The 25,835-nt window shown below is 41.6% G+C and overlaps 1 protein-coding gene across 1 annotated transcript in view; it reads right to left on the reverse strand.

The window, feature by feature from the left end:
• MTUS2 (microtubule associated scaffold protein 2) overlaps positions 1 to 25,835 on the reverse strand; it is a 507,586-nt gene that overhangs the window by 112,943 nt on the left and 368,808 nt on the right. The window contains exons 7-8 of the mRNA XM_029210225.1: positions 22,234 to 22,332; positions 1,668 to 1,879 (exon numbers count right to left, since the gene is read on the reverse strand). Coding sequence (XP_029066058.1) covers positions 1,668 to 1,879; positions 22,234 to 22,332 — 311 coding nt within the window. The remainder of the gene's footprint in view (positions 1 to 1,667; positions 1,880 to 22,233; positions 22,333 to 25,835) is intronic.

Below are 25,835 nucleotides of genomic sequence, written 5' to 3' on the forward strand. Positions count from 1 at the left end.
CAGGAACTCTCTTCTCTGCCATGATGCCGTAAATGGGGTCCAAAAGTTCCAACTTGAAAACACAGCGCATGTTACCAATGTGTTAATTCGATGTCTGCTGGCATATCTATCCACACGAAACCTTTATCAAGGATTTGTCGTGAAGCTGGATGACGCATGGAAGGTGCAATCCCAGAGCGGGCAGAGTTACAAAGTAAATGTTATCACTGAACTGCAACGAACAACGCTGTTTTCCTCTCTTTATTAAAGACTTCACAGTCAGTGGAAAATACACATCCAGCTGAAGAACGGGAAACACGTCACTCTTTGTCTAATAAGAAAAATGCTCAATATTTACCACGACAAGTCTGGCCCCTTTGGCACCTCAAAAATGTGTTTGTAACTTTAATTCTTACAGGGGTGAGAACGCAGCAACTGCAGCTCTTTAAGGTTGACCCCAATGGTACTAGACCAGAAGGGAAGACATAAAATTCAAATTGGCCATTTACTGCTGGTGTTAACACTTTGATCAGGGAAGAGGCAGAAACTACTGGTAAAACTGAAACCTGTTTGTCTTGTCTTTCATCACAACAATAACTTGGTAATTAGCTCTTTGGGCCAAAAGCTTTAAGCAAAAAAAGAAACAACAGAACAGGTCAGCTCAGGCTTCTACACTGTAGGGCAAGAGAGGCTGCAGGCTATCGTCAAAGGTCAGAGAGCCCTCCACACTTCACAGTACAGATAATAAAGAAAACCAGCAGACATGGTGCTGGTTAATATTCTTCTGATTTTCTTCTTTAAATTAGTTAGAAATTTAGTTAGTTCATTTTCTTAGTTGGGGGGCATTTATATAGCATTTTTACTTTCATTTACAGATACCGGAAGGTCCATACATGAAACTAATGCCTTATGGGTTATTGATGTGCTAACTCATAATGTATAAACCTCAAAGGTAAATGTTCAAGTTCTCCCCCAAACAGGGCTTGGCCACCTCAAGGTGGAGCACGAACGCACAAAGTCAGACAGACCCGCACTCCCACCACCGCCCTTTCACATTCAGAGGCAGGAAAGCCAAACTACACCATTGCTGGTAACAGACTCGGAGTCCGGATGGCCCAGGAGCCTCTGGACACTCAGGCTGAGGAAACCAAGCCTCTCTGCATTGTCAGAAGAACCGAGGGGGCAGGGAGGACGCCCCTACCCCATGCTGTCCCGCACGCATTGTGAGCGTGGCCCCGAGGAGAGGCCCCAGCCCGGCACCTTCCAGGTCCCCTCAACAGCCAAAGTGGCACCGCTCTGTGGCCCTGGCTCCCTCTGTACTGAAAGGTGTAGACATTTCAGACCCTGGCTGTCTCGGGTCTAAAATGCAAACAATCACATGCTCCATTCTCTTCCAAGACCTCACCTTCAAAACGTTCATTTATACCCTTTCCCTTCTTTTTTACACAATTTTCCCTTCTGCAGTCCAGGTTATGGATCCTTCCTCCCAGACTAATGTCTTCCACGCTCAAGTCTAAACTGGGTACCCAAAACATTACGCAGTGCTGGCGGAGATGCTGTATGACCTGAAAATCAAACTGGTCTCTAACCCCAAACTCGAACTGAAACACACACACACAACAACCGTCACCACCGCCATCCTCCCCGCAAACCGAAAGCCCTTCAACATTCACCAGATGTGGACTCACCTTCCTGAAGAAAAGCTGAGTGGACACGGCGAGTGCCTCAAAGCCCCGGACGGCCTTCCTCAGCTCCCCCTGCACGAGGCCCAGCTGCCGCGCCTGCTGTTCGTACCGCTCCTTCAGCCGCTGCACCAGCTGCCGCTCGGCCTCTCGGGCCTGCGGGTCCGGCTTGGGGGAGGCCCCGTTGCGGGGGGCCGTGGGCCTCTGCTTGGGGTATCCTAGAAAGAAAAACAGTCACCTGTGAGAAAACATTCAGCCCGAATGTGACAACCGCTCCTTATGACCGAAGGATTCCATCAAGTAGCTGACAAGGAATTGCCCATCATTTGTCATTTTAGGTGTTACAAATTAAAAACAGGGACTTTAAATATGGCTCTGTTGATGTGGTCTGAAGTGCAAGGTTTCAGGCTTGGGAAAAAGAGAAACAGACAAAATGGCCCAATTCCTTCTAGCTGCCTGCATTTCTTCCAGGTCTGCTTAGAGAGACTGGAGCAGTTGTGTTTTTTGTTTTTGTTTTTGTTTTCTTCAAGGGGATTCCTCTTTGAAAATGTCTAATGGGAAATCACTCAGTCAATCCAGGTCGAAGTCAGAGTTAACACCTAGCAACTCTTTCACTGGGCATCGGGGAGTAATGCCTACACGCCCTTCCCTCCCTTCAACCCTTTCTTTAATGTCAGGTTCAAGTCACGTGTCTGATGACCTCTGCTGCAGGGATTTCTGGCTTTAAATTCCTACAGCACCCATGCCCTGCATGTGAGCATTCACACCACCTCCACGGCTGAAGGTCCAGTCCCAGCCACCATAACCTCTCACCTTCTAATGGGAGCCCTGCTTTTTCTCATCTTTCACTGCACAGCTGCCAGAATGATCTCTATAAACAGAAAAGAGCCCACGGCCCGCGTGGGCCCCTCCCTCCACTCCTTACGCTCCGCTGCAGTAAGAAGAAAGTGCTCGTTCCTTACATGGCCCACAAAGCCTCTGAGATCCGGTTCCTGCCGGGCAAATGTTAGGGGTGTATGTTGAGGAGGGTGCACAGAGGATAGAACCAGAAATTCTGCCTGGGGTTGGGGAGGCTTTAAGATTATTAGGCTGAAGCATTAAGGCGTAAAGGCCCAGGAAAGAGCTCAGAGACAAGCACTGCATCACGGTCCCAGACCCTCGGGTAAGCAAGAGTCTTCCTCGGATCGGCTGTACTTCTAGCATGAGGCTCAGACAGACCTGACACCCCCAGAGAGCCCCTGCGGTGGCCAGTGGACTTACGTTCCCAAGAATATTCTTTCCTTGGCTCCAATAGATCACGTCCTAGAGGACATGACAGGGACACTGACCACACAATCATGAATAAACTTTAATGTTTCCACAGATCTTTCGTCTCCCCGCTCTGCCTCCAAAACATCAGGGAGTAACATACAGAACAAATCACAAAGCAGTGGCCTCTTCAGTACCTGACACCTTGAGTTGCAGCAGAGTCATGGGCCTGAGAACACACAATGGCCTCATCTTTTAAGGGGAAAAGATTGTTAATTGATCTAAATACTTCTGATTGTTAATTTAATGGTAACCATGCTAACTTTAATCAAATCTTCCTCCTTTTAAGAAATCATCAGAGGGCTTCCCTGGTGGTGCAGTGGTTAGGAGTCCGCCTGCCAATGCAGGGGACATGGGTTTGAGTCCTAGTCTGGGGAGATCCCACATGCTGCGGAGCAGCTAAGCCCGTGCGCCACAACTACTGGGCCTGCACTCTAGAGCCCATGAGCCACAACTACTGAAGCCTGCGTGCTGCAGCTACTGAAGCCCATACGCCTAGAGCCCGTGCTCCGCAACAAGAGAAGCCACTGCAATGAGAAGCCTGCGCACCGCAACGAAGAGTAGCCCTGCTCACCGCAACTAGAGAAAGCTTGTGTGCAGCAACAAGGACCCAATGCAGCCAAAAATTAATTAATTAATTAATTATAAAAAAGAGGAAATCATCAGAGACTGGAATATGACATATCTTCAATTAGTATGGCTTAATGGAATAGTAGAATGTGAAATTATTGCTTCTTTAAAACTGCCTTTGCGGCATAAGAGTATACAACATTCCAGAAGGCAAATCAATCTTAATATATACTTAATCCCAACATTCTCAATACTGAAAACAAAAGAAAAATAACTACTGACAAAGTGTGAGAAATTTCACTGCCTGCATTGAATTTTAAGACACAGTCTAAGACCCAAGGCAGACTTTCTTCAGGATTACCGTTTGCCATGTTATTGCTGTGGCTGGTGATTTTATAAAACACTCCAGTGTTTTTTAATGTGTCGAGGTACCAGGTGCCTGACACCATTACAATAGAAAGCACTTCTTTTAGAAATCTAAAGAAATAGTAAAACATACTTCCAGCTCAGTCAATTAAAGCTAATTGCAATCTATAGCATATAGAGTTACCTCTGAACTCGTGGATATTAGTAAATGTTCATGTTGTCCTGTGTTTCTGGCTGTCAGATTTCTCCTCTGTTATTATTACCATCATCATTATTTTTAGGTTAGCAATTATATTGTAAACAGCTGATATGAAAGGATTTGGTGAAATCCTATTCTTGATGTTTACTTTGATACTGGTGCTGTTATTAAACTGGTTTTATTCACACACTCCAAATTTGAGGGTTCTACTGAACACCGGTATACTCAGTCCATATTTCTACTCCTGGGCCCACCAAGCCGACGTTCTGAGCCAGGACACTGGCTCCCCTGCGAACATCAGCTTTTGGTATGAGCGTATCAAGCCAACGTTTAGCCTCACTGTGACACCACACCACCTGATGGAACCAGTCCTTGCACGGGACTCCAGGTTGGCTGCACTTCACAGCACAGACCAATGCTCAGGCCTCAGTGCTAAGACTACTGGAAGGAAACATGGAGAAACAAGGTTGCATGTGAAGTTCTCTAACACTTTTAGCTGAAAAGGGAACTGCCATCTTTTTAAATATTGGGTTGGCCAAAAAGTTCATTTGGATTTTTCTGTAAGATGTTATAGAAAAACCCAAATGAACTTTTTGGCCAACCCAGCATATCAAATATAACTTTGCCTGTGACTAATGATCATTGGACTGTCGTCAGCATAGCTCCGATCCTCGCTAAAAACAGCATTCTTTTCCTGTGCTGTGGATTTTGTCAAATATGTCTACAGTTATTCCCTGAAGTATCGTTCTGTCACTCACTTTCCTGTCCGCCCATATGTCCGACCATCCCCAGGACGGTACGGAAGGATGGCCTCACAGTCTCACCCACGGTCCTGGGGAGAGAGAGCTTATGTTGAAGGAAGGTGAATGACACTCAGCCAGCTTCACCTGGTTCATTAAAAATTAAAAAGGATCTTGCTTCCTTCTGCTGTCTTTTCTTAAAAGCCAGCACATAATGAGGTTTAAATACAAACCTGCTTAGAAGTAAAGGGCAAACGGGAACACGGGACAGAAGAGTTGTGAGCCAGTGATCACAGGCAGCTCACGGAGCACACGGTCGGCACTGGAATGACTGTGATGACGGTGACCCACTTCTGACCTCTTACACCCAAACTTCTCTGGAAAAGCCACCATACACGCTTCAAATGAGGGCCATGCCACATCCCCTGAGGACATTTCCATGCGCTGGAAGATTTTATTACCTCCTTCCCTGTTCTTTGTGGTACTTATATTGCTTCTGGGGAGGTCAAATGTTCAAGGCAGGCAGACATGCCACTGACCTCTGTCTGCAGCCAGGTAGAGTCAAGTTACGTGTGTTTAGTCTCTTTCCAAAAAAAATCAAAACTCTGGTCGCCTAGAATATTCTGATTTCTATCCAGTTAAACTAGGAAACTGAGATAGCCTCATCCACCAGAGGGCAGACAGCAGAAGCAAGAAGAACTACAATCCTGCAGCCTGTGGAACGAAAACCACATTCACAGAAAGATAGACAAGATGAAAAGGCAGAGGATTGTGTACCAGATGAAGGAACAAGATAAAACCTAAGAAAAACAGCTAAATGAAGTGGAGATAGGCAACCTTCCAGAAAAAGAATTCAGAATAATGATAGTGAAGATGATCCAGGAGCTCGGAAAAAGAATGGAGGCAAAGATTGAGAAGATGCAAGAAATGTTTAACAGAGACCTAGAAGAATTAAAGAACAAACACCTAGAAGAATTAAAGAAAAAACAGACAGAGATGAACAATACAATAACTGAAATGAAAAACACACTAGAAGGAATCAGTAGCAGGATAACTAAGGGAGAAGAACGGATAAGTGACTTGGAAGACAGAATGATGGAATTCACTGCCACGGAATAGAAAAAAGGAAAAAAAATGAAAAGAAATGAAGACAGCCTAAGAGACCTCTGGGACAACATTAAACACACCAACATTCGCATTATAGGGGTCCCAGAAAGAGAAGAGAGAGAGAAAGGACTGGAGAAAATATTTAAAGAGATTATAGTCGAAAACTTCCCTAACATACGAAAGGAAATAGCCACCTAAGTCCAGAAGCGCAGAGAGTCCCAGGCAAGATAAACCCAAGAAGAAACACACCAAGACACATAGTAATCAAACTGACAAAAGTTAAAGACAAAGAAAAATTATTAAAAGCAACAAGGGAAAAACGACAAATAACATACAAGGGAACTCCCATACGGTAAACAGCTGATTTCTCAGCAGAAACTCTATAAGCCAGAAGGGAGGGGCACGATATATTTAAAGTGCTGAAAGGGAAGAACCTACAACCAAGATTACTCTACCTGGCAAGGATCTCATTCAGATTCAATGGAGAAATCAAAAGCTTTACAGACAAGCAAAAGCTAAGAGAATTCAGCACCACCAAACCAGCTCTACAACAAATGCTAAAGGAACTTCTCTAAGTGGGAAACACAAGACAAGAAAAGGGCCTACAAAAACAAACACAAAACAGTTAAGAAAATGGTAGTAGGAACATACATATCGATAATCACCTTAAATGTGAATGGATTAAATGCTCCAACCAGAAAACACAGGCTCGCTGAATGGATACAAAAACAAGACCCGTATATATGCTGTCTTCAAGAGACTGACTTCAAACCTAGGGACACATACAGATTGAAAGTGAGGGGATGGGAAAAGATATTCCATGCAAATGGAAATCAAAAGAAACCTGTGGCAGCAATACACATATCAGATAAGATCGACTTTAAAATAAAGAATGTTACAAGAGACAAGGAAGGACACTACATAATGATCAAGGGATCAATCCAAGAAGAAGATATAACAATTATAAATATATATGCACCCAACATAGGAGCACCTCAATAAATACGGCAAATGCTAACAGCGATAAAAGAAGAAATCGACAGTAAGACAATAATAGTGGGGGACTTAACACCTCACTTACACCAATGGACAGATCATCCAAACAGAAAATTAATAAGGAAACACAAGCTTTAATGACACAATAGACCAAATAGATTTAACTGATATTTATAAGGACATTCCATCCGAAAACAGCAGATTACACTTTCTCAAGTGCACACGGAACATTCTCCAGGATAGATCACATCTTGGGTCACAAAATCAAGCCTTGGTAAATTTAAGAAAACTGAAATCATATCAAGCATCTTTTCTGACCACAATGCTATGAGATTAGAAATGAATTACAGGGAAAAAAATCGTAAAAAACACAAACACGTGGAGGCTAAACAATACGTTACTAAATAACCAAGAGATCACTGAAGAATTCAAAGAGGAAAGCAAAAAATACCTAGAGACAAATGACAATGAAAACACGATGATCCAAAACTTATGGGATGCAGCAAAGGCAGTTCTAAGAGGGAAGTTTATAGCAATACAATCCTACCTCAAGAAACAAGAAAAATCTCAAAAAAACAATCTAACCTTACACCTAAAGGAAGAAGAGAAAGAAGAGCAAACAAAACCCAAAGTTAGTAGAAGGAAAGAAACCATAAAGATCAGAGCAGAAATAAATGAAACAGAAACAAAGAAAACAATAACAAAGATCAATAAAACTAAAAGCTGGTTCTTTGAGAAGATTGATAAACCTTTTGCCGAACTCATCAAGAAAAAGAGGGAGAGGACTCAAATCAGTAAAATTAGAAATGAAAAAGGAGACGTTACAATGGATACCACAGAAATACAAAGCATCATAAGAGACTACTACAAGCAACTCTATGCCAATAAAATGGACAACCTGGAAGAAATGGACAAATTCTTAGAAAGGTATAACCTTCCAAGACTGAACCAGGAAGAAAATAGAAAATATGAACAAAGCAATCACAAGTAATCTGTGATTTAAAATCTTCCAAAAAACAAAAGTCCAGGGCCAGATGGCTTCACAAGTGAATTCTATCAAACATTTAGAGAATAGCTAACACCCATCCTTCTCAAACTCTTCCAAAAAACTGCAGAGGAAGGAAAACTCCCAAACTCATTCTACGAAGTCACCATCACCCTGATTTCAAAACCAGAACAGATACTACAAAAAAAAATAAAGTTACACACAAATATCACTGATGAATATAGATGCAAAAGTCCTCAACAAAATACTAGCAAACAGAATCCAACAACACATTAAAAGGATCATACACCATGATCAAGTGGGATTTATCCCAGGGATGCAAGGATTCTTCAGTATATGCAAATCAATGAATGTGATACACCATATTAACAAATTGAAGGATAAAAACCATATGATCATCTCAATAGATGCAGAAAAAGCTTTTGACAAAATTCAACACCGATTTATGATAAAAACTCTCCAGAAAGTGGACATAGAGAGAAACTACCTCAACATAATAAAGGCCATATATGACAAACCCACGGCCAACATCATTTTCAATGGTGAAAAAATTAAAGCACTCTAAGATAGGAAAAAGACAAGGATGTCCACTCTCGCCACTATTATTCGACACAGTTTTGGAAGTTCTTCTCTAGAACTAGAGAAATAAAAGGAATACAAATTGGAAAAGAAAAAGTAAAACTGTCACTGTTTGCAGATGACATGATACTATACACAGATAATCCTAAAGATGCCAGCAGAAAACTACTAGAGCTAATCAATGAATTTGGTAAAGTTGCAGGATACAAAATTAATGCACAGAAATCTCATGCATTCCTGTACACTAACAACGAAAGATCAGAAAGAGAAATTAAGGAAACAATCCCATTCACCACTGCAACAAAAAGAATAACATACCTAGGAATAAACCTACCTAAGGAGATAAAAGACCTGTACTCAGAAAACTATAAGACACTAATGAAAGGGATCAAAGATGACACAAATAGATGGAAAGATATACCATGTTCTTGGATTGGAAGAATCAATATTGTGAAAATGACTATACTACCCAAAGCAATTTACAGATTCAATGCAATCCCTATCAAATTACCAATGGCATTTTTTATAAAACTAGAACAAAAAATCTTAAAATTTGTATGGAGACACAAAAGACCCTGAATAGCCAAAGCAGTCTTGAGGGAAAGAAACGGAGCTGGAGGAATCAGACTCCCTGACTTCAGACTATACTACAAGGCTACAGTAATCAAGACAGTATGGTACTAGCACAAAAACAGAAATATAGATCAATGGAACAGGATAGAAAGCCCAGAGATAAACCCACGCCTAATCTATGGTCACCTAATCTATGACAAAGGAGGCAAGGATATACAATAGAGAAAAGACAGCCTCTTCAATAAGTGGTGCTGGGAAAACTAGACAGCTATATGTAAAAGAATGAAATTAGAACACTCGCTAACACCAAACACAAAAATAAACTCAAAATGGATTAAAGACCTAAATGTAACACCAGATACTATAAAACTCTTAGAGGAAAACGTAGGAAGAACACTGTTTGACATAAGTCACAGCAAGATCTTTTTTGACCCACCTCCTAGAGTAATGAAAAAAAAACCAAAAATAAACAAATGGGATCTAATGAAACTTAAAAGCTTTTGCGCAGCAAAGGAAACTATAAACAAGATGAAAAAGACAACCCTCAGAATGGGAGAAAATATTTGCAAATGAATCAACGGACAAAGGATCAATCTCCAAAATATATAAACAGCTCATGCAGCTCAATATTAAAAAAACAAACAACCCAATCCAAAAATGGGCAGAAGACCTAAATAGACATTTTGCCAAAGATGACATACAGATGGCCAAGAGGCACATGAAAAGCTGCTCAACATCACTAATTATTAGAGAAATGCAAGTCAAAACTACAATGAGGTATCACCTCACACCAGTTAGAATGGGCATCATCAGAAAATCTACAAACAACAAATGCTGGAGAGGGTGTGGAGAAAAGGAACCCTCTTACCCTGTTGGTGGGAATGTAAATTGATACAGCCACTATGGGGAACAGTATGGGGGTTCCTTAAAAAACTAAAAATAGAATTACCATATGACCCAGCAATCCCACTACTGGGCATATACCCAGAGAAAACCATAATTCAAAAGACACATGCACCCCAATGTTCACTGCAGCACTATTTACAATAGCCAGGTCATGGAAGCAACCTAAATGCCCATCGACAGACGAATGGATAAAGAAGATGTGGTACATATATACGAGGGAATATTACTCAGCCATAAAAAGGAACGAAATTGGGTCATTTGTAGAGACGTGGATGGACCTAGAGACTGTCATACAAAGTGGAGTAAGTCAGAAAGAGAAAAACAAATATCGAATATTAACACATATATTTGGAATCTAGAAAAATGGTACAGATGAACCAGTTTGCAAGGCAGAAATAGACACAGATGTAGAGAACAAACGTATGGACACCAAGGGGGGAAGTGAGGGGGGGCTGGGGGGATGAATTGGAAGATTGGGATTGACATATACACACTAATATGTATAAAATAGATAACTAATAAGAACCTATTTTATAAAAAAATAAATAAAATTCAAAAAACAAACAAAACAACAACAAAACAAACACAGACCTTCAAAGTGGGGCTTAGTGATGGTTTGGGAGTTGTTAAATGAAAGAGTAAAAGTACTAGTTTTTTACTCTCTGACCCTTGTAAACTTCCCAACTGTTAATGAGGCTTATCCCCAATGCAAGTGTTCGATGTGAAATATATGAACAGAAATACCTAGACCAGTGTCTTGCGGTGACCTTCAGACAGACGATTTCACATGTGCACTTCATGTCATGTGTTTTGTGGGGACCAAAATATCTGACGACTTTTACCGAGCACCTGCTCTGTGAATGACACATGCACGGCCCAGTGGATATGCAAAGGAATGAGGTCCTGCCCTTGCCGGTAAGCAAGCGTCAGGAGGGGCCCGGCCGCGTCTGGGTTTCTAGTATCGATTCCTCACCGGGGCTCTCACCACTCAAGCGCACTGCTGATCCACTCTGCAACATCTCTGACAGATCTCACAGGTTTTTGGGGGCATACCCTAAATCTAGAACATTCTCCCATTATCTCGGTCTTGCCCCAGTCACATCCTACTGGTTGCATTACTCTGATTAGGGGCAGAGAGAATCTACGATGGTCCCAGTGACAGCTGACAACCCAGAGGAAAGAGCTAGTAACCTTATATTGTTACAAAGGTGAATGCAAACAGTTTGCGTGCAAAGGCTGAGCGCCAGCAAGAACACGCCCTTCAAAGTGGAAAGAGAACATTAAAAATTCATCTGCAGTCATCTGGTCACTATCCAGAGGATTCTAATGGATGGAAAAGCCTGGTTTAATTTTAAAGCTGGAAGCTTAACTGACACTATAACAAGCAAGCTGTGCAGCATTGGGACCTGCATATTTATAATCTCAGAGAAGGCCCATGATCTTAATACTTGTAAATGAGAAAGAAAAGAATGAAAGGACACAACTTTGATAGCCCTCCAGCTTAAGGAAAAGCACTTCATGAGTTTGGTCCACATCCTAACAGAGAGGGGGTCTGTTTCTTGCAGGCTAGCACCAGCATGACACCCCGGGGAGCACCCCGGGCCAAATTCTTTGTGGTCCTGGACAGGCTTTATTTTTCTTAAACTGATCTAAATTTACTTCAGAAAAATTTGCCCAGCGGCACACTCCCTTCTACTTAGCACTGGCACTCGTTTGCCTGCACGTGGTTAGTGGTGGGGAAAGGTGAAGGGCAGACGGCATCACGGCAGGAAATTTCCTTCCGGCCAGTTCCGAGCACGGGTGAGGGCAGGAATTACTAAATTGGGCAGCGCCCGGCCGTATAGTAAGTACCCTAGAAAGAAGAGGTTTACCTTTCCCACTCCAACGAAAGAGCAGACTTTTCTATTTTGATGTATAGAAAAAGAGAGAGAGAAAAAAAGGATGTTACAAGCAGAGTTTCCAAAGACAACTATGAAAAATCTGTTACTATAATCCACGCTCTAGACAAAAACTGATGTAAAATAGTCTCATCTTCAGGAAATTTCTTATTATTTACCAGAAGTACAAGTGCTATTTATGAAGGTAAATCTGATTGCCTCCTTTCTTTGAGGGTGAAAAATCATGGTTTAATAGTATTATAGCAATTGCTTAGTTTTTATATTAAAAATTATAGCTACTTCTGGCCAAGATGAAGTAAGGATGGGATTTCCCTTCTCATCTGAAACTACCCAAAACACTTGAACAAAATATGTAAGTCAGTGGATTTCAAGACATTAAATATTAAGAAATGAAGCACAGTGATCCCCAGAGTCAGAAAACAAATGAGGTGCCCCCCACAATCCCTACAATCACCTGACCCTATGGCCTGGGTGGCCTTCCAGGCCATGGCACAGAGAGTCAGGAAACCCACGGGGAGCCTGGTGGCTTCCCCAAGTCGGGAAGGTGGAGGCTGGGGGCTCGGGAAGTTCAGAGGTCAGAGGTTACCGGTCAGAGTAGTCAAGAGGACAGAGACAGACAGAGACACACAGAGGGACCCCTCGAGTATCTGGACAAGTCTGATCAGTGCAGCCTGTGAGGACAGTGTCCAAGGCCAGGGAAAGCATTCCAAGCAGGATTAGAGGGAACACTCCCAAGAGCTCACAGGAGGCCAGGATTAGTTCTTGTTCCCACTGGTAGAGTGGAAAACCTCACAATTCCCGGGGCATCTGAACACCTGGGAGGGTCATGCCCTGGTGCTGTGATAAAATCAGCCTTAGACTGATCGCTAGTCGGGACCATGTAACAAGGCTGATGAGAAAGACCCAAGATGCTCAAACTCTTTCCAAGTCACATAGTTTCACCCAAGAACAAAGCTTAAGAATATTTACAGGATTAAAAAAAATCCAGTACCCAAAAAGGAAAAATTCACAATGTCTGTCAGCTAAAAAACTTTTCAGACATGCAAATGTGCAACCCATAATTGGGAGGAAATGCAATCAATTGAAGCCCGCCAAGAAATGACACCTATGATTAACAGTTATTGTAACTATATGCCATATATCAAGAAGCTGGAGGAACGACTGAACATGTCAAGCAGAAACAAATAAGACAAAAAAAAAAGACCTAAATAAAAATTCTAGAGATTAAAACCTCAAATGTCTGAGATGAAAAATACACTGGATGGGATTAAGAGTAGATTAGACACTGCATAAGAAAAGTTTAATGACATGGATTTTCATAGCAGCATTACCCATAGTAGCCAAATGTTGGAAACAACTCAAATGCCCATCAACCGATGAGTAGATAAACAAAATATGATATATCCATGTAACGGAATATTATTTAGACAAAATCAGGAATGAAATATTGATCCACGTTTTGATATGCATGAACCTCGAAAACATGCTAAATGAGAGAAACTGATAGAAAAGGGCACATACTGTATGATTCCACTTATATGAAATGTCCAGAATAGGCAAATCCCTGAAACACAGAGGAGAGACCAGTGGTTGTCAGGGGCTGGGGAAAGCAGCGGGTGGGGAGTGACTGCTGAGGGGTGTGGGTTTCTTCTGGGGGTAAATGCTCTGGAAGTAGTGGTGTGACAGCGGCACAATTCTGTGAGCATACTAAAAACCACTGAATTGTACACTTTAAAAAGGAGAAATGTACAGTATGTGAACTACAGCTCAGCTAACAAAAAAACTCAGAATGTTCTGATAGACCCACCTGGACATGGGGACTCGGGGCGTTTTGCTGCCATTTTATCAAAATGCCAGGGTCAAAACAGCTGCCTCAGAATGTCCTGTGTCCCTTTAAAATATGCTTTCTGTTATCAAGAAGCTTAGAGTCCTGGAAGGGTAATAGGTCTGATATGCTGGTGCTTTACATGTGTTATCACTCACCTTCCCCATGACCTGCAGCACAGACATAATTCCTATTTTACCAAAGAAGCAGCTGAGACTCAGAGAAGTTATGTTATTTGTCCAAAGTCATATATCACGTGAGCTACCGAGCCAGGATTTGAACCTGGTTCAGTCTATTCTTTTGGGCCAAGCAACCTGGCAACCTTTAGAATTTGCAGAAGAGTTTCTAGGGAAGGCAACTCAGTGTAAGCGTTTTCAGATGCAGGAAGAGAGCCAGTAGGAATTGGTGTCACAGAGTTGGAGGAAGGAAAGTTTCAGGAAGGGAGTGATCAATAATGCCAAATGCCACAGAGATATGATAAGGAACAGGACATGTCCACTTAGACTTAATAACCAGGAGGTCACTTGTGGCCTTTGCAGGGCAGTGGAATGGGTGGGGTGGGGTGGGGTGTGGCGCTAGCCGGCAGCGAGGGGAGGAGTCCCTTGTAAGCAAAGGGACAAGGACGGGGATCATGGAAGACTCTTTCCCAAGCCTGGCTACAAAGGTGGGGAGAGAAGTGGGTCAGGGGAATTTTGTTGTTATGGCTTGTTTTGTTTTGGGGATGGGACTGATGACATAAAATACAGTGACTGTCCTCAGCCAATCTACAGATCAGCAGGGGAGGGAAGCACACCTCAACTTCACCAGCCACTCCTCACCCAGATGACAGGAGAAGGTTCAAGGCCTGATACAGTTATCCCTGTTCCAGTTCACCTTCTTCTCTGGTATCCAGTAATCTGAAGAAAGGAGAGTCACCCTCAGAGAGGGATGAAGGAAGCAAGGAGGTGAGGCTGGAACCGAAATACTATGCCCCCAGGTCTGTCCATTATCCATTACATAGGTTTCTATTCACCAAAGCTGGCTTGAAATTCCCCTGTGGTAATCTGGACTTGTGTTTCTGCACCCTTGCATACATATCCTGCTGTTTTGAACTGAATGTTTGGGTTCTCCCAAAATTCATATGTTAAATCTCTAATCGCCAATGTGATGGTATTTGGAGGTGGTGCTTCTGGGAAGTAATTAGGTCATGAGGGTGAAGCCTTCATGGATGGGATTAGTGGTCTTAAGAAAAGAGACACGAGAGAGATGACCTCTTTCCCCCACATGATGACACAGCAAGAAGGCATCCATCTGAAAACCAGAAGAGGGTCCTCACCAGTAGCCAAATCAGCCAGTACTTTGAGCTTGGACCTCCCAGGCTCCAGAACCATGAGAAATACATTTCTGTTGTTTAAGCCACCAGTATGGTATTTGTTATAGCACCCTGAGCTGACTAAGACACCTGCAAAACGCCCCTGAGTGTGAGTGGAATCTGTGAATATGACAATTATGTAACATTATAAACAAAGGGGGAGATTATCCTTAGTGAGCCTGACCTAATCAGGTGAGCCTGTTAAAAGCAGAGTTTTCTCCAACTGGTTGCAGAGTGGGAAGTCAGAGATTTGAGGCCTGAGAAGCATTCAACACACCATTACTGCTTCGAAGATAGAGGGAGCTGCATGGCAAGGAATGAGGGGGCCCTAAGAGCTAAAAGTGCCCCTACAGACAGCCAGCAAGGAAACAGAGACCTCAGTCCCACAACTACAATGAAGTGGTTCTACCAGCAACTTGAATGCACTTGAAAGTGGATTTTTGTCCAGAGCCTCTATTCAAGAACTCAGCCTAGCCGATACCATGATTTCAACCTTGCGATACGCTGAACAGAGAACCCAGTGAAGCCACACCTGGATGTCTGACCTGTGGAACTGTGACCTATAGAACTAATAATTGGGTGTTATTTTTAAATTTTATTTATTTATTTTTATATTTATTTTTAGCTGTGCTGGGTCTTCGTTTCTGTGCGAGGGCTTTCTCTAGTTGCGGCAAGTGGGGGCCACTCTTCATCGCGGTGCGCGGGCCTCTCACTATCGCGGCCTCTCTTGTTGCAGAGCACAGGCTCCAGACGCGCAGGCTCAGTAGTTGTCGCTCACGGGCCTACTTGCTCCGCGGCATGTGGAATCTTCCCAGACCCATGTCCCCTGCATTGGCAGGCGGATTCTCAACCACTGTGCCAGCAGGGAAGCCCGGATGTTATTTTTTCAAAAGAAAAGGGAAAGGAAAAGATTAGCAAACATATAGCAGGAGAAACTAGCCAAAATTAAACACACAGAGAAAAAAGACTGAAAGAAATGAACAGAGTATCAGTTTGGACAGGAGTGGGGCAACTACCAGGGGCCTAACATATGCATAATTGGAGTCCCTGGAGATAAGGCTGTTAGGGTGGAAAATTTCTGAAGAAATAATGGGCAAAATTTTTCAAATTTGATGAAACCTACATACCCACAGATCAAAGAATCTCAAGAAAATTCGAGCACACACACAAAAAATCCCACAAAGAAAATGACACCAAGGTATAGTGTAATCAATTTGCTCCAAACCAGTGATAAAGAGAACATCTTTTTTGTGTGTGTGTGGTACACGGGCCTCTCACTGCTGTGGCCTCTCCCGTTGCGGAGCACAGGCTCCGGACGCGCAGGCTCAGCGGCCATGGCTCACGGGCCCAGCCGCTCCGCGGCATGTGGGATCTTCCCGGACCGGGGCACAAACCCGCATCCCCTGCATCGGCAGGCGGACTCTCAACCACTGCGCCACCAGGGAAGCCCAGGAGAGTATCTTTAAAGCAGTCAGAGAAGAAAAAGACACACAGGCACAGAGAAATAAAGATCAGGATGACAGTCCATTTTAAATTGGGAACCATTCAAACCAAAAGACAGTGGAACAACATCTTTAAATACCTCAAGAAAAAAATAATGCCAACTTGAATTCTGAACAAAATAAAAGTATCTCTCAAAAATGAAGGTAAACAAAAACAGGAAGATTTTATCACCAGGAAACCTCCACTATAAGAAATTTTAAAGGAAATCCTTCGGGCAGAAGAAAGATGATACCAGATAGAAGTCTGGATCCACATAAAGGAATGAAGAGCACCAGCAGTGAGAACTAATTGAGTAGATCTAAAAGACTTTTGCTTAAGAAGAAAACTGAGTGCTGATAATCAAAAATAACAATGTAGTGTGGGTTTATACACAGAACATACGTAGAAGGAAGATGTTTGCTAACAGTAGCACAAATGCCAGGAGGAGAGAGATGCCAGCATACTGTTGTAACTCTTATACTATATGTGAAGCGATATAATACCACTTGAAGCTAGAATGTGTAAAGTTAAAGATGTAGACTCTGAACCTTAAAACCACCACTAAAATAACACGACAAGATATAGGTAGCTAATACATCAACCAAGGGGAGGAACGGAATCATAAAAAGTATGTAAAAGAAGGCTGTAAAATAGGGGGAAAAAAGAACATGTGGGATAAATAGAAAATAATGCAAGATGGTAGATTTACTCCCAATCAAACCAATAACATTAAATGTACATCAAAGGTAGAGATTTAAGACTGGATAAAAATGGAAGAGCCAATGACAAACTGCCTATAAAAAACCAAGTTAAATATAAAGAGAAATAGATGAAAAGGAGAAGTATGGAAAGAGGTATTCCATGCTGAAATGAATAGAAAGCTGAGTGGCACTATTAATATTGAATAAAGTAGACTTCAGGGAAAAGAATATTACCAGGGATAGAGGGTCATTTCATAACGATAGTGGAAAATTCATCAAAATGATAAACAATCCTAAACATTTATGTACCTAATAACAGAGCTTCAAAATACACAAAGCAAAATGATGATAGAGCTGAAAGGAGAAAGACAAGTCCCCAATTATACTCTGAGATTTCAATAACCTTCTCTCAATTACTGATAGAACAGCAGACAGAAAATCAGTAAGGCTATAGCATACTTGAACAATGCTATCAACAAACTTGAACTATGACACTGTAGAATATTCCACACAGAAACGGCAGAAAAGGCATTCTTTTTAAGCACATATGAGAGATTCACCAAGACAGCCCTTGGTGTGGGTCATAAGACAAAGTCTCAATAAATTTGAAAGGATTCAAGTCATCCAAAGTATGTTCTCCAACCACAATGGAATTAAATTAGAAATAAAATCAGAAAGATCTCTGGAAAGTCCCAAATATTTGCAAACTAAAAAAACACATTTCTAAATAATCAAGGGGACATAAGAAATCAAAAAGGGAAACTTGAAAATATTGTGAACTCAATGAAGATGAAAACCCAATATATCAAAATTTGTAAATTATATATCTAAAAGCAGTATATAGAGGAAAATTTACTGTACTAAGTGCACACTAGAAAAGCAGAAAGACTTCAGATTAATGACATTAACTAATTAAATCCAGTGTAAGCAGAAGAGAAATAATAATGGTCAGAGTAGAAATCAATTGTATATCCTTCTGCAAAAAGAGAGTCAAGCCATACCTCACACTATATACAAAAATTAAATTAAATGGGTCATAGACTTAAATATAAAACCTACAACTATAAATCTTTTTAGAATAAAATGTAGGAGAGAATCTTTGTGACCTTGGGTTATGCAAAGATTTTTTAGATAACACTCACAATATGGTCCATAAAAGAAAAAAAATATGAATTGGACTTCATGAAAATTAAGAACATCTAATCTTCAAAAGACATTGTTAAGAGAAGCAAAACAAGCCACAAATTGTGGAGAAAAAATTGCAAATCACATAGCTGAAAAAACTGCATCCAGAATATATAAAAACTCTCAAAATTCAATAAAAAGACCAAAAAAACCCAAATGGCAAAAGACTGGAATATATATTTCATCAAAGAATATACACAGATGTCAAATAAACAAAAAGATGCTCAACATTATAACATCATTAGTTATTAGGGAAATGCAAATTAAAACCACAAGATACCACTGTGTACCTACTATAATGTATACTATTAAAAAAATGACCATACCAAGGGTTGGCAAGGATGTGGAGAAACTGGATCTCTAAGACACCACCGATGGGAATAAAAGATGGTAAAACCACTTTGGAAAACAGTTTGGAAAACTTTTAAACAGTTTTAAAAAGTTAAACACATAGCTACCATATGACTCAGGCATTCCACTCCTAGCTATTTGCCGAGAGGAATAAAAGCAGAAGGCCATACCAAGACTTGTACAAATGTGCATAGTAGCTTCATTTATAACAGCCAAATCCTTGGGGAAAAACCCCCGAAGTCTCTCAATAGGTAAATGGATAAACTGTGGTATTTACACAGTGGAATTCTATTCACCAATAAAAAGGAATGGACTATTGCCACGTGGATAGATCTCAAAAAAGCCATGCTGAGTAAAAGAAGCCAGATAAAAGTAGAGTATATATGATTCCATCTGTATCAACCTTTAGCAAATACAAACTAATCTTTAGGGACAGAGTGGGGATTGGGGTGTGGGTGCAAAGGGCTAGGTGGAGAGGATGACAAAGGGGCACCAGGAAACTCCAGGGGATGGTGGACATGTTTGCCGTCTTGACTGTGGTGATGGTTCCACATGTGCATACATATGTCGAAACTCACCAAACTGTACACTTTCAGTATGTGTAGTTTAATCTTTATTAATTATATCAAATAAAGATGCTTCAATACAAAATACCACACACTTTTTTTGCTTCGTATTTTCTTGGCATAAATATTTCAGTCCTTTTATTTTCAACGTTTTAGGATTTTTTTCTTTTTTTGGCCATGTGTCATGAGGGATCTTAGTTCCCCGACCAGGGACTGAACCCATTGAGGAACTAAGATCCCTGCAATGGAAGTGTGGAGCCCTAACCACTGGACCACCAGGGAATTCCCTAGTATTCTTGTATTTTAGGTGTGTACTTTGTAAAACAGTCTAAAGCTAGATTTTACATCATACAATGTGCACTTAATAAATACTGTGTGACTGTTCAATAAATGAATCCAGTCTGGTAATCTAAATCTGTGATTTAGTCTAAGAGTTTAGTTCATGTTCATTCATTATGACATCTTTAAATTCATTTCTTTTTTTAAAAAAATTTATTTATTTATTTATTTTTGCTGTGTTGCTGCGCGCGGGCTTTCTCTAGTTGCGGCGAGCAGCAGCTCAGCTACTCTTCGTTGTGGTGTGTGGGCTTCTCATTGCAGTGGCTTCTCTTGCTGCGGAGCACGGGCTCTACGCACGCAGGCTTCAGTAGTTGTGGACACGGGCTCAGTAGTTGTGGCGCACAGGCTTAGATGCTCTGCGGCATGTGGGATCTTCCCGGACCAGGGCTGGGACCTGTGTCCCCTGCACTGGCAGGCAGATTCTTAACCACTGCGCCACCAGGGAAGTCCCTGAATTCATTTCTAATACCTTAGTTTATTCTTTCAATTTCTTCCATATCCCTACCTCCTCCCTTCCTTCTTTCCTCTCTTTCCCTCTCCCTGTTTTCTTTTTCCTTTCTCCCTCTTTTGCCTTCATTTATATAGATTTAAATTTTTCTTAACCCCTCTTTTCAACTTTTCCCCTTACTGGTTCAGAACTCTATTTTATTGGTAATTCTAAAAATGTTAACATGTATAGTTTAACTTAACCAAGTCTGAAATTACACAATGTAAAACATCTTTACTCTCTTACTGGTGAATAGAATTCCACTGTATAAATACCACAATTTATCCATTTACTTACAATATAAGGACCTCACTCACAGTGGCTTATTTCCTTGTGTGTGTAGCAGTTTCACATTTTATTCACCAAGTGGACACAAGTACTGTAGCATTTTAAGTTGAATTTTCAGACTATAGTGGTAGCAGGCATTCCAGCTCCCTGACTGAGGCAGGGCTGATTGAGGTGAGGATTTCCTAAAGGAGGACTGGTTCCCTTCCCACCTTCTCTCAGAGCCAGAGCACAATAGGCCAGACTCCTCCCGCAGGGTGAGCTTTTCTCCCTTGCTAATTTGTCTAGTGAGGGTGTTGCCCTTCAGAAATTCCAGATTTATGAAGGGTTCTCCGATCTCATCTCCCACCCTCCTTAGGCACTGGGCTTGTAATAGGGAAGAACAAATCTGACTCCATATTAGATCTGTTTCTTTTGCTTTGCTGCCTGTGCTTAGTCATGCTGGCTCTGCACCTTTTGTAAAAGAATGTTGCCTATAGCCTGAACTATACAGGATAGCCTATTCTCAAGGTGCTGACCTTTAAGAAGGTCATTCTTATAAAGAAAAAATGTTGCAGAACAGAGAAAAGCATTTGTCTTGTTGGAGGTTTACAGGAACAGCCTAACCTGACCTACATGCACAGCTGCAAGAACAAAGGATTTCGACACCAAGAAGTTTGCAACAACTAACCACGCCCCTCCCTTACCTTGCCTTTAAAAATGCTTTGCTGAAACCGTTTGAGCAGTTGGGGGTTTTGTGGGCACAAGCCACCCACCTCCTTGCATGGCCCTGCAATAAACCTTTCTCTACTCCAAACTCCGAAATTTCCGTGTGTTTGGCCTCACTGTGCATCGTGCACACAAACTTTCGATCGGTAACAGGTTTTGTCTCCTGACCCTCTCGTGGGTGGCTTTGGATTACTTCCTATACATTTTTAATTTACCAGAAATATTAAAAAGTTCACTATTCTCCAAGCTTTCTGGTTAACAGTGTGGCAACTAAGACTGCAGTTTTGGGGTTCAGAGTGTCTGCATTCAAACCAATACTCTACTACTTATTTCCTGTGGCTCTGGGCAAATTAACAAAAATCTCTGTACCTCAATTTCCTCACGTGTAAAGGGAGAGGCAATAATAGTACCTGTCTCCCAGTTATTGTGGGCCTTAAATACATGGATATATCTAAAGAGCTTAGGACTGTGCGTGGTATACAGTAAGAACTCAAACATTAGCTGCTATTACTGCTACTACTTGTGTGCTTATAGAAAATGTCCTGAGGTTATATTGCACTCTATTCTACAAAGGGGTTGATACCTTACAGCATGAGTTTTCTTAATAAACCATTTTCAGCTTTCATGTGACATTACATAGCTTATTCATATCAGGATGTAAATAAACAAAATAACAAGTATTTGATATCTACCATTTATTTCTCTGTTTTTCTTCTTTTTGGGAAATATTCTCTCTTGAAGTTAGATCTCCAAAGTCTATTTTTCAATTATAAATTATTTTATATTCTGTTGGAATAGCAGATACTCCTACACAGAGAAGATTCTACCACTTAAACGTAGCATAACATTCTGTGTTTTAAGACAAAATGATGCCAACAGCTGGTTCATTTCAGCTAGAGTCAGAACACGTCCATACGTGTATGTCAAGCCCTGGAACCATCACTCATACCACATGGGCTGGCACTGCTCCACTAATGACATTTGAACACAATAAACTCCAAGTTCAAGTCTCCGCAGATAACACAGTTCACGTTTCTTAAATACCTGGCGAATGAAGCTTGGCGGCTGAAGTCGACATTCTCTTAGGAGATGAAACTGCAGGTTTATTAGCATCTTGATCTTTCTGTACTTCTTTCTTCGTTCCTATACACAGTTTAAAAAGAGAAAAAGAAACAAAGAGAGTTCATTACAATTGAAACAAACACAGATTGTTTGTGCAAAGGGAGGCTTAACAAAAGGCACAGAGAACAAAATAATATTTGGGTGATTTGTTGCTATGGTCACCACCCCCTGTGCTTCAGGAATGACACACTTGTTTATAGCAGAGGGAATTTCGTTTTGAGTGGTCAGAGGAATAAGTACACTGCTGTCTCTGATTTGATGAAAACCACCCCTATCTCTGGAGGTCACCGCACCCCAAAGACCCTGACAAACTATCCGGGAATTAAAATTGTGCTGTCCTCAGTCTGCCTGCCTCCTTCTGCCAAAACAAATTTTCATTACATGGAGAAGGAAGCTGTAGCCGAATCTAACTGCTAACGACTCCAGCATCATGAGAGTCGAGCCGCGGGGGACACAGTCTGCCTCTAATTAACTTCCACGCAGCTCGTCCACCGAGGTGACCTGGACAGCCTCTGAGCTCTCTCTCTGCTGCAGCTGAGCCTTTGTAGAACCTGCTGGCAGAGCCGGCTGCAGCAGCACGGGACAGCCTGAGCTCGGGCCATGTCTAAGACCAGGCACTCAGGACACAGCACTGTTTCTCCCTTGTGTGCTGGGCACAGACCCTCCCCGTCACATCCCCTTCATCAGAAAGTCCAAGAATGATGGATGGAAGATCAGGAATAACGCCGACCTGGGTGTACCTAGACCCGTCTCCGCCTCAGCACAGTTTATTATGTCGTTTCAGAAATAAACCCTCGTGATGGTGATGGCTCCTTAGAAGCGGAACACAAACTTCCCACTTTGCCCCACGCCCTGCACCCTTACTCCTCTTCCAGAGATAACCAGCTAGCAATTTGGTGTTTACGCTTCCAAACCCTCTTCTAGGTATTTCTAAGTATATCTACCCAAATACAAATACAGCTATTAATTAGCTAAATGCATCCCATACTGCAATTTCTTTTTACATATCCACACTTTTGAAGATCTTTTTCATATCAGTGCATTCATAGGTCTTTAAAAAAATGCCACATCATATTAATGGGCAAAGATGTACCATAATTTACCCATCCTCCTGTTAACGAACGTTTAGACTGTTTGCACGTGTTAGCTATTAAAATAGCTAAATGTGCTATAATAAACATACTTCTACTTGTTTCTTTGTACGCATGTACCAGTATCTTTACAGGATGAATGCACACATACACTTTTGCTGGATTAAGATCCTGCTCATTTGCAATATTACCAGACGCAGCCCAACTGCCCTCCACGAAAAGCTACTAAATTTACACTCCCAACCAGGTGTGCGAGGCCAGTTCTTCCTACACGCCCCACGCCCTACCGGCACTGAAGTCTCATCATTTCAATTTTTGCCAGACACTCGGAATCTTTTCAAATTGGTCATGGGCATTTCTTTATTTGAAAATTGCCTAATTAAACCCTCTGCCCATTTTTCTTACTGGTGTGTAGGAACTCTTCATTTCTGCTGGATATTAATCCCTTGCCTGCTATACAAATTATATTTTCCAGCCTTTCACTTCTTACAACTTATTTAGAGTACCTTTCCTTGTACAGTAGTTTTAAAATATTTAAATGTTCAAATATGTCAACTTTTCCCTCACAGCTTTAAAAGCACTATTACAGATCATTTATACGTATGTGTGCGTGCAAGTGTGTGTGCGTGTGTGTGTGTGTGGATGACTGGGGAGAGATCATTTCCAGGCTTTGGAGAGGGAGGCAGGTATCTGGAGCCAACCTCTCTGTCCCCGTCTCCTTTTCTGGCCGCCTGACTGGGCTACTGCTTCTCCCGACACCATCGGACCTGCCTCACCCCTCTCTATCCTTGTCCACCTGTCTCCTGCCGTTCTTCCCACACACCTGTGAGCACCTCCTCTGTTTTACCGCCTTTGGACAAACTGTTTCAGTCTTGTTGGTTTACCTCTTCGAAGATCTGAGTTCCCTTTTGCATGTCTAGCCACTACTTTTTTTCTTCCTACTCTCAAAAAAGGTGCTTCACGCATTTAGTGAATATACCCCAAGCCTTTCCCATCTCAGCAAACGGCTCCACCCTTCACTCACTGTGCTCAGGCCGAACACACAAGGAGTCACCTTGTTTGGCTCCCAGCCCCCATTCAGTCCATCAGCAAAGCTTGCTGGATCTCCTCGGTGAACATCTCCCAGGTCTGACCACTTCTTCCCCCTCCCCACTGCCCCTGCAGAGCCCAGGTCACCATCGCCCCTTCCTCCTTCTTCAAGGCCTCCCACTAGCTCTGCTGCCACCACCGCCACCCCTCTACTGCATATGCCCCCAGGGCAGCAGGTGAATTAACTTCAACCCAACTTAGAGCAAGTCATTCCCAATCTCAAAACCCTCCTCTCACCTCCCAAGCTACTCAGAGTGAAATGCAGACTCCTCGCCACACTAACAAGGCCCTACAGACCAGCGCTACCCAACGGAAATACAATGTGAGCCACTTATGTAATTTCAAATTTTCTACCAACAACATGTAAAATGTACAAAGTCCAGTGCGATTACCTGTAATAATATGTTTTATTTAAACCAACATGCTGAACATCACTTCAGTGTCCAGCACTGGTCATATTTCAAGGGCTCACTGACTGACTGTGGGCCAATGAACAGCACAGCCCAGAAGTGCTGGTCCCTAGGCTACATCAGACACCTGTGGGAGTTCATTTTATGTGTCAACCTGATGGGGCTACGGTTGCCCAGGCATTTGGTCATACCTTATTCTAGATGAGAGTAACATTTGAACTGGCAGACTGAGTAAAGCAGGCTGTTCTCCCCAGTGTGGGGGGGCCTCATACAATCTGTTGAAGGCCTGAGTAGAGCAGAAGGTTGGGTAAGAAGGAACTTCAGCTGCCTGACTGGTTGATCTGGGACATCAGTCTTCTCCTGCCCTTGGACTGGAACCTACACCATGGGCTCACTGACTGCAGGTCTTGAGACTTCTCAGCCTCCATAATCATGTGAGCCAATTCCTCACAATAAATCTCTTTTTATATATATGTATTCTATATTCTATAATATATATAATATATACTATACTATACTATATATGTACTCTATACTATATTCTATAATTATATATATACTATATATGAGTATATGTATAGACATAATTACATATTTAAAATATATAATAAATATATTTTTATATATTATATATATTTATAAATATATAAAAATATATTAAAATCTATATATTTAAAAATATATATTTATTATAATTATATATTAAAATATATTACATAAGGTATATATGTAATAGTATATATGTTATTCATAATAAATATAATAGGATATTCTGTATTATAAATGTATTAATACATAAATATATATTATTTTCCTATATAAAATATGCTATGTATGTACGTATGTATCTCCTACTGGTTCTGTGTCTCTGGAGAACCCTAGCTAATACACACACACACACACACACACACACACACACACACACACACACACA

This window comes from Monodon monoceros, unplaced genomic scaffold, assembly GCF_005190385.1.
Source record: "Monodon monoceros isolate NGI ecotype Baffin Bay Population unplaced genomic scaffold, NGI_Narwhal_1 Super_Scaffold_8, whole genome shotgun sequence".
Lineage (NCBI taxonomy): Eukaryota > Metazoa > Chordata > Mammalia > Artiodactyla > Monodontidae > Monodon > Monodon monoceros.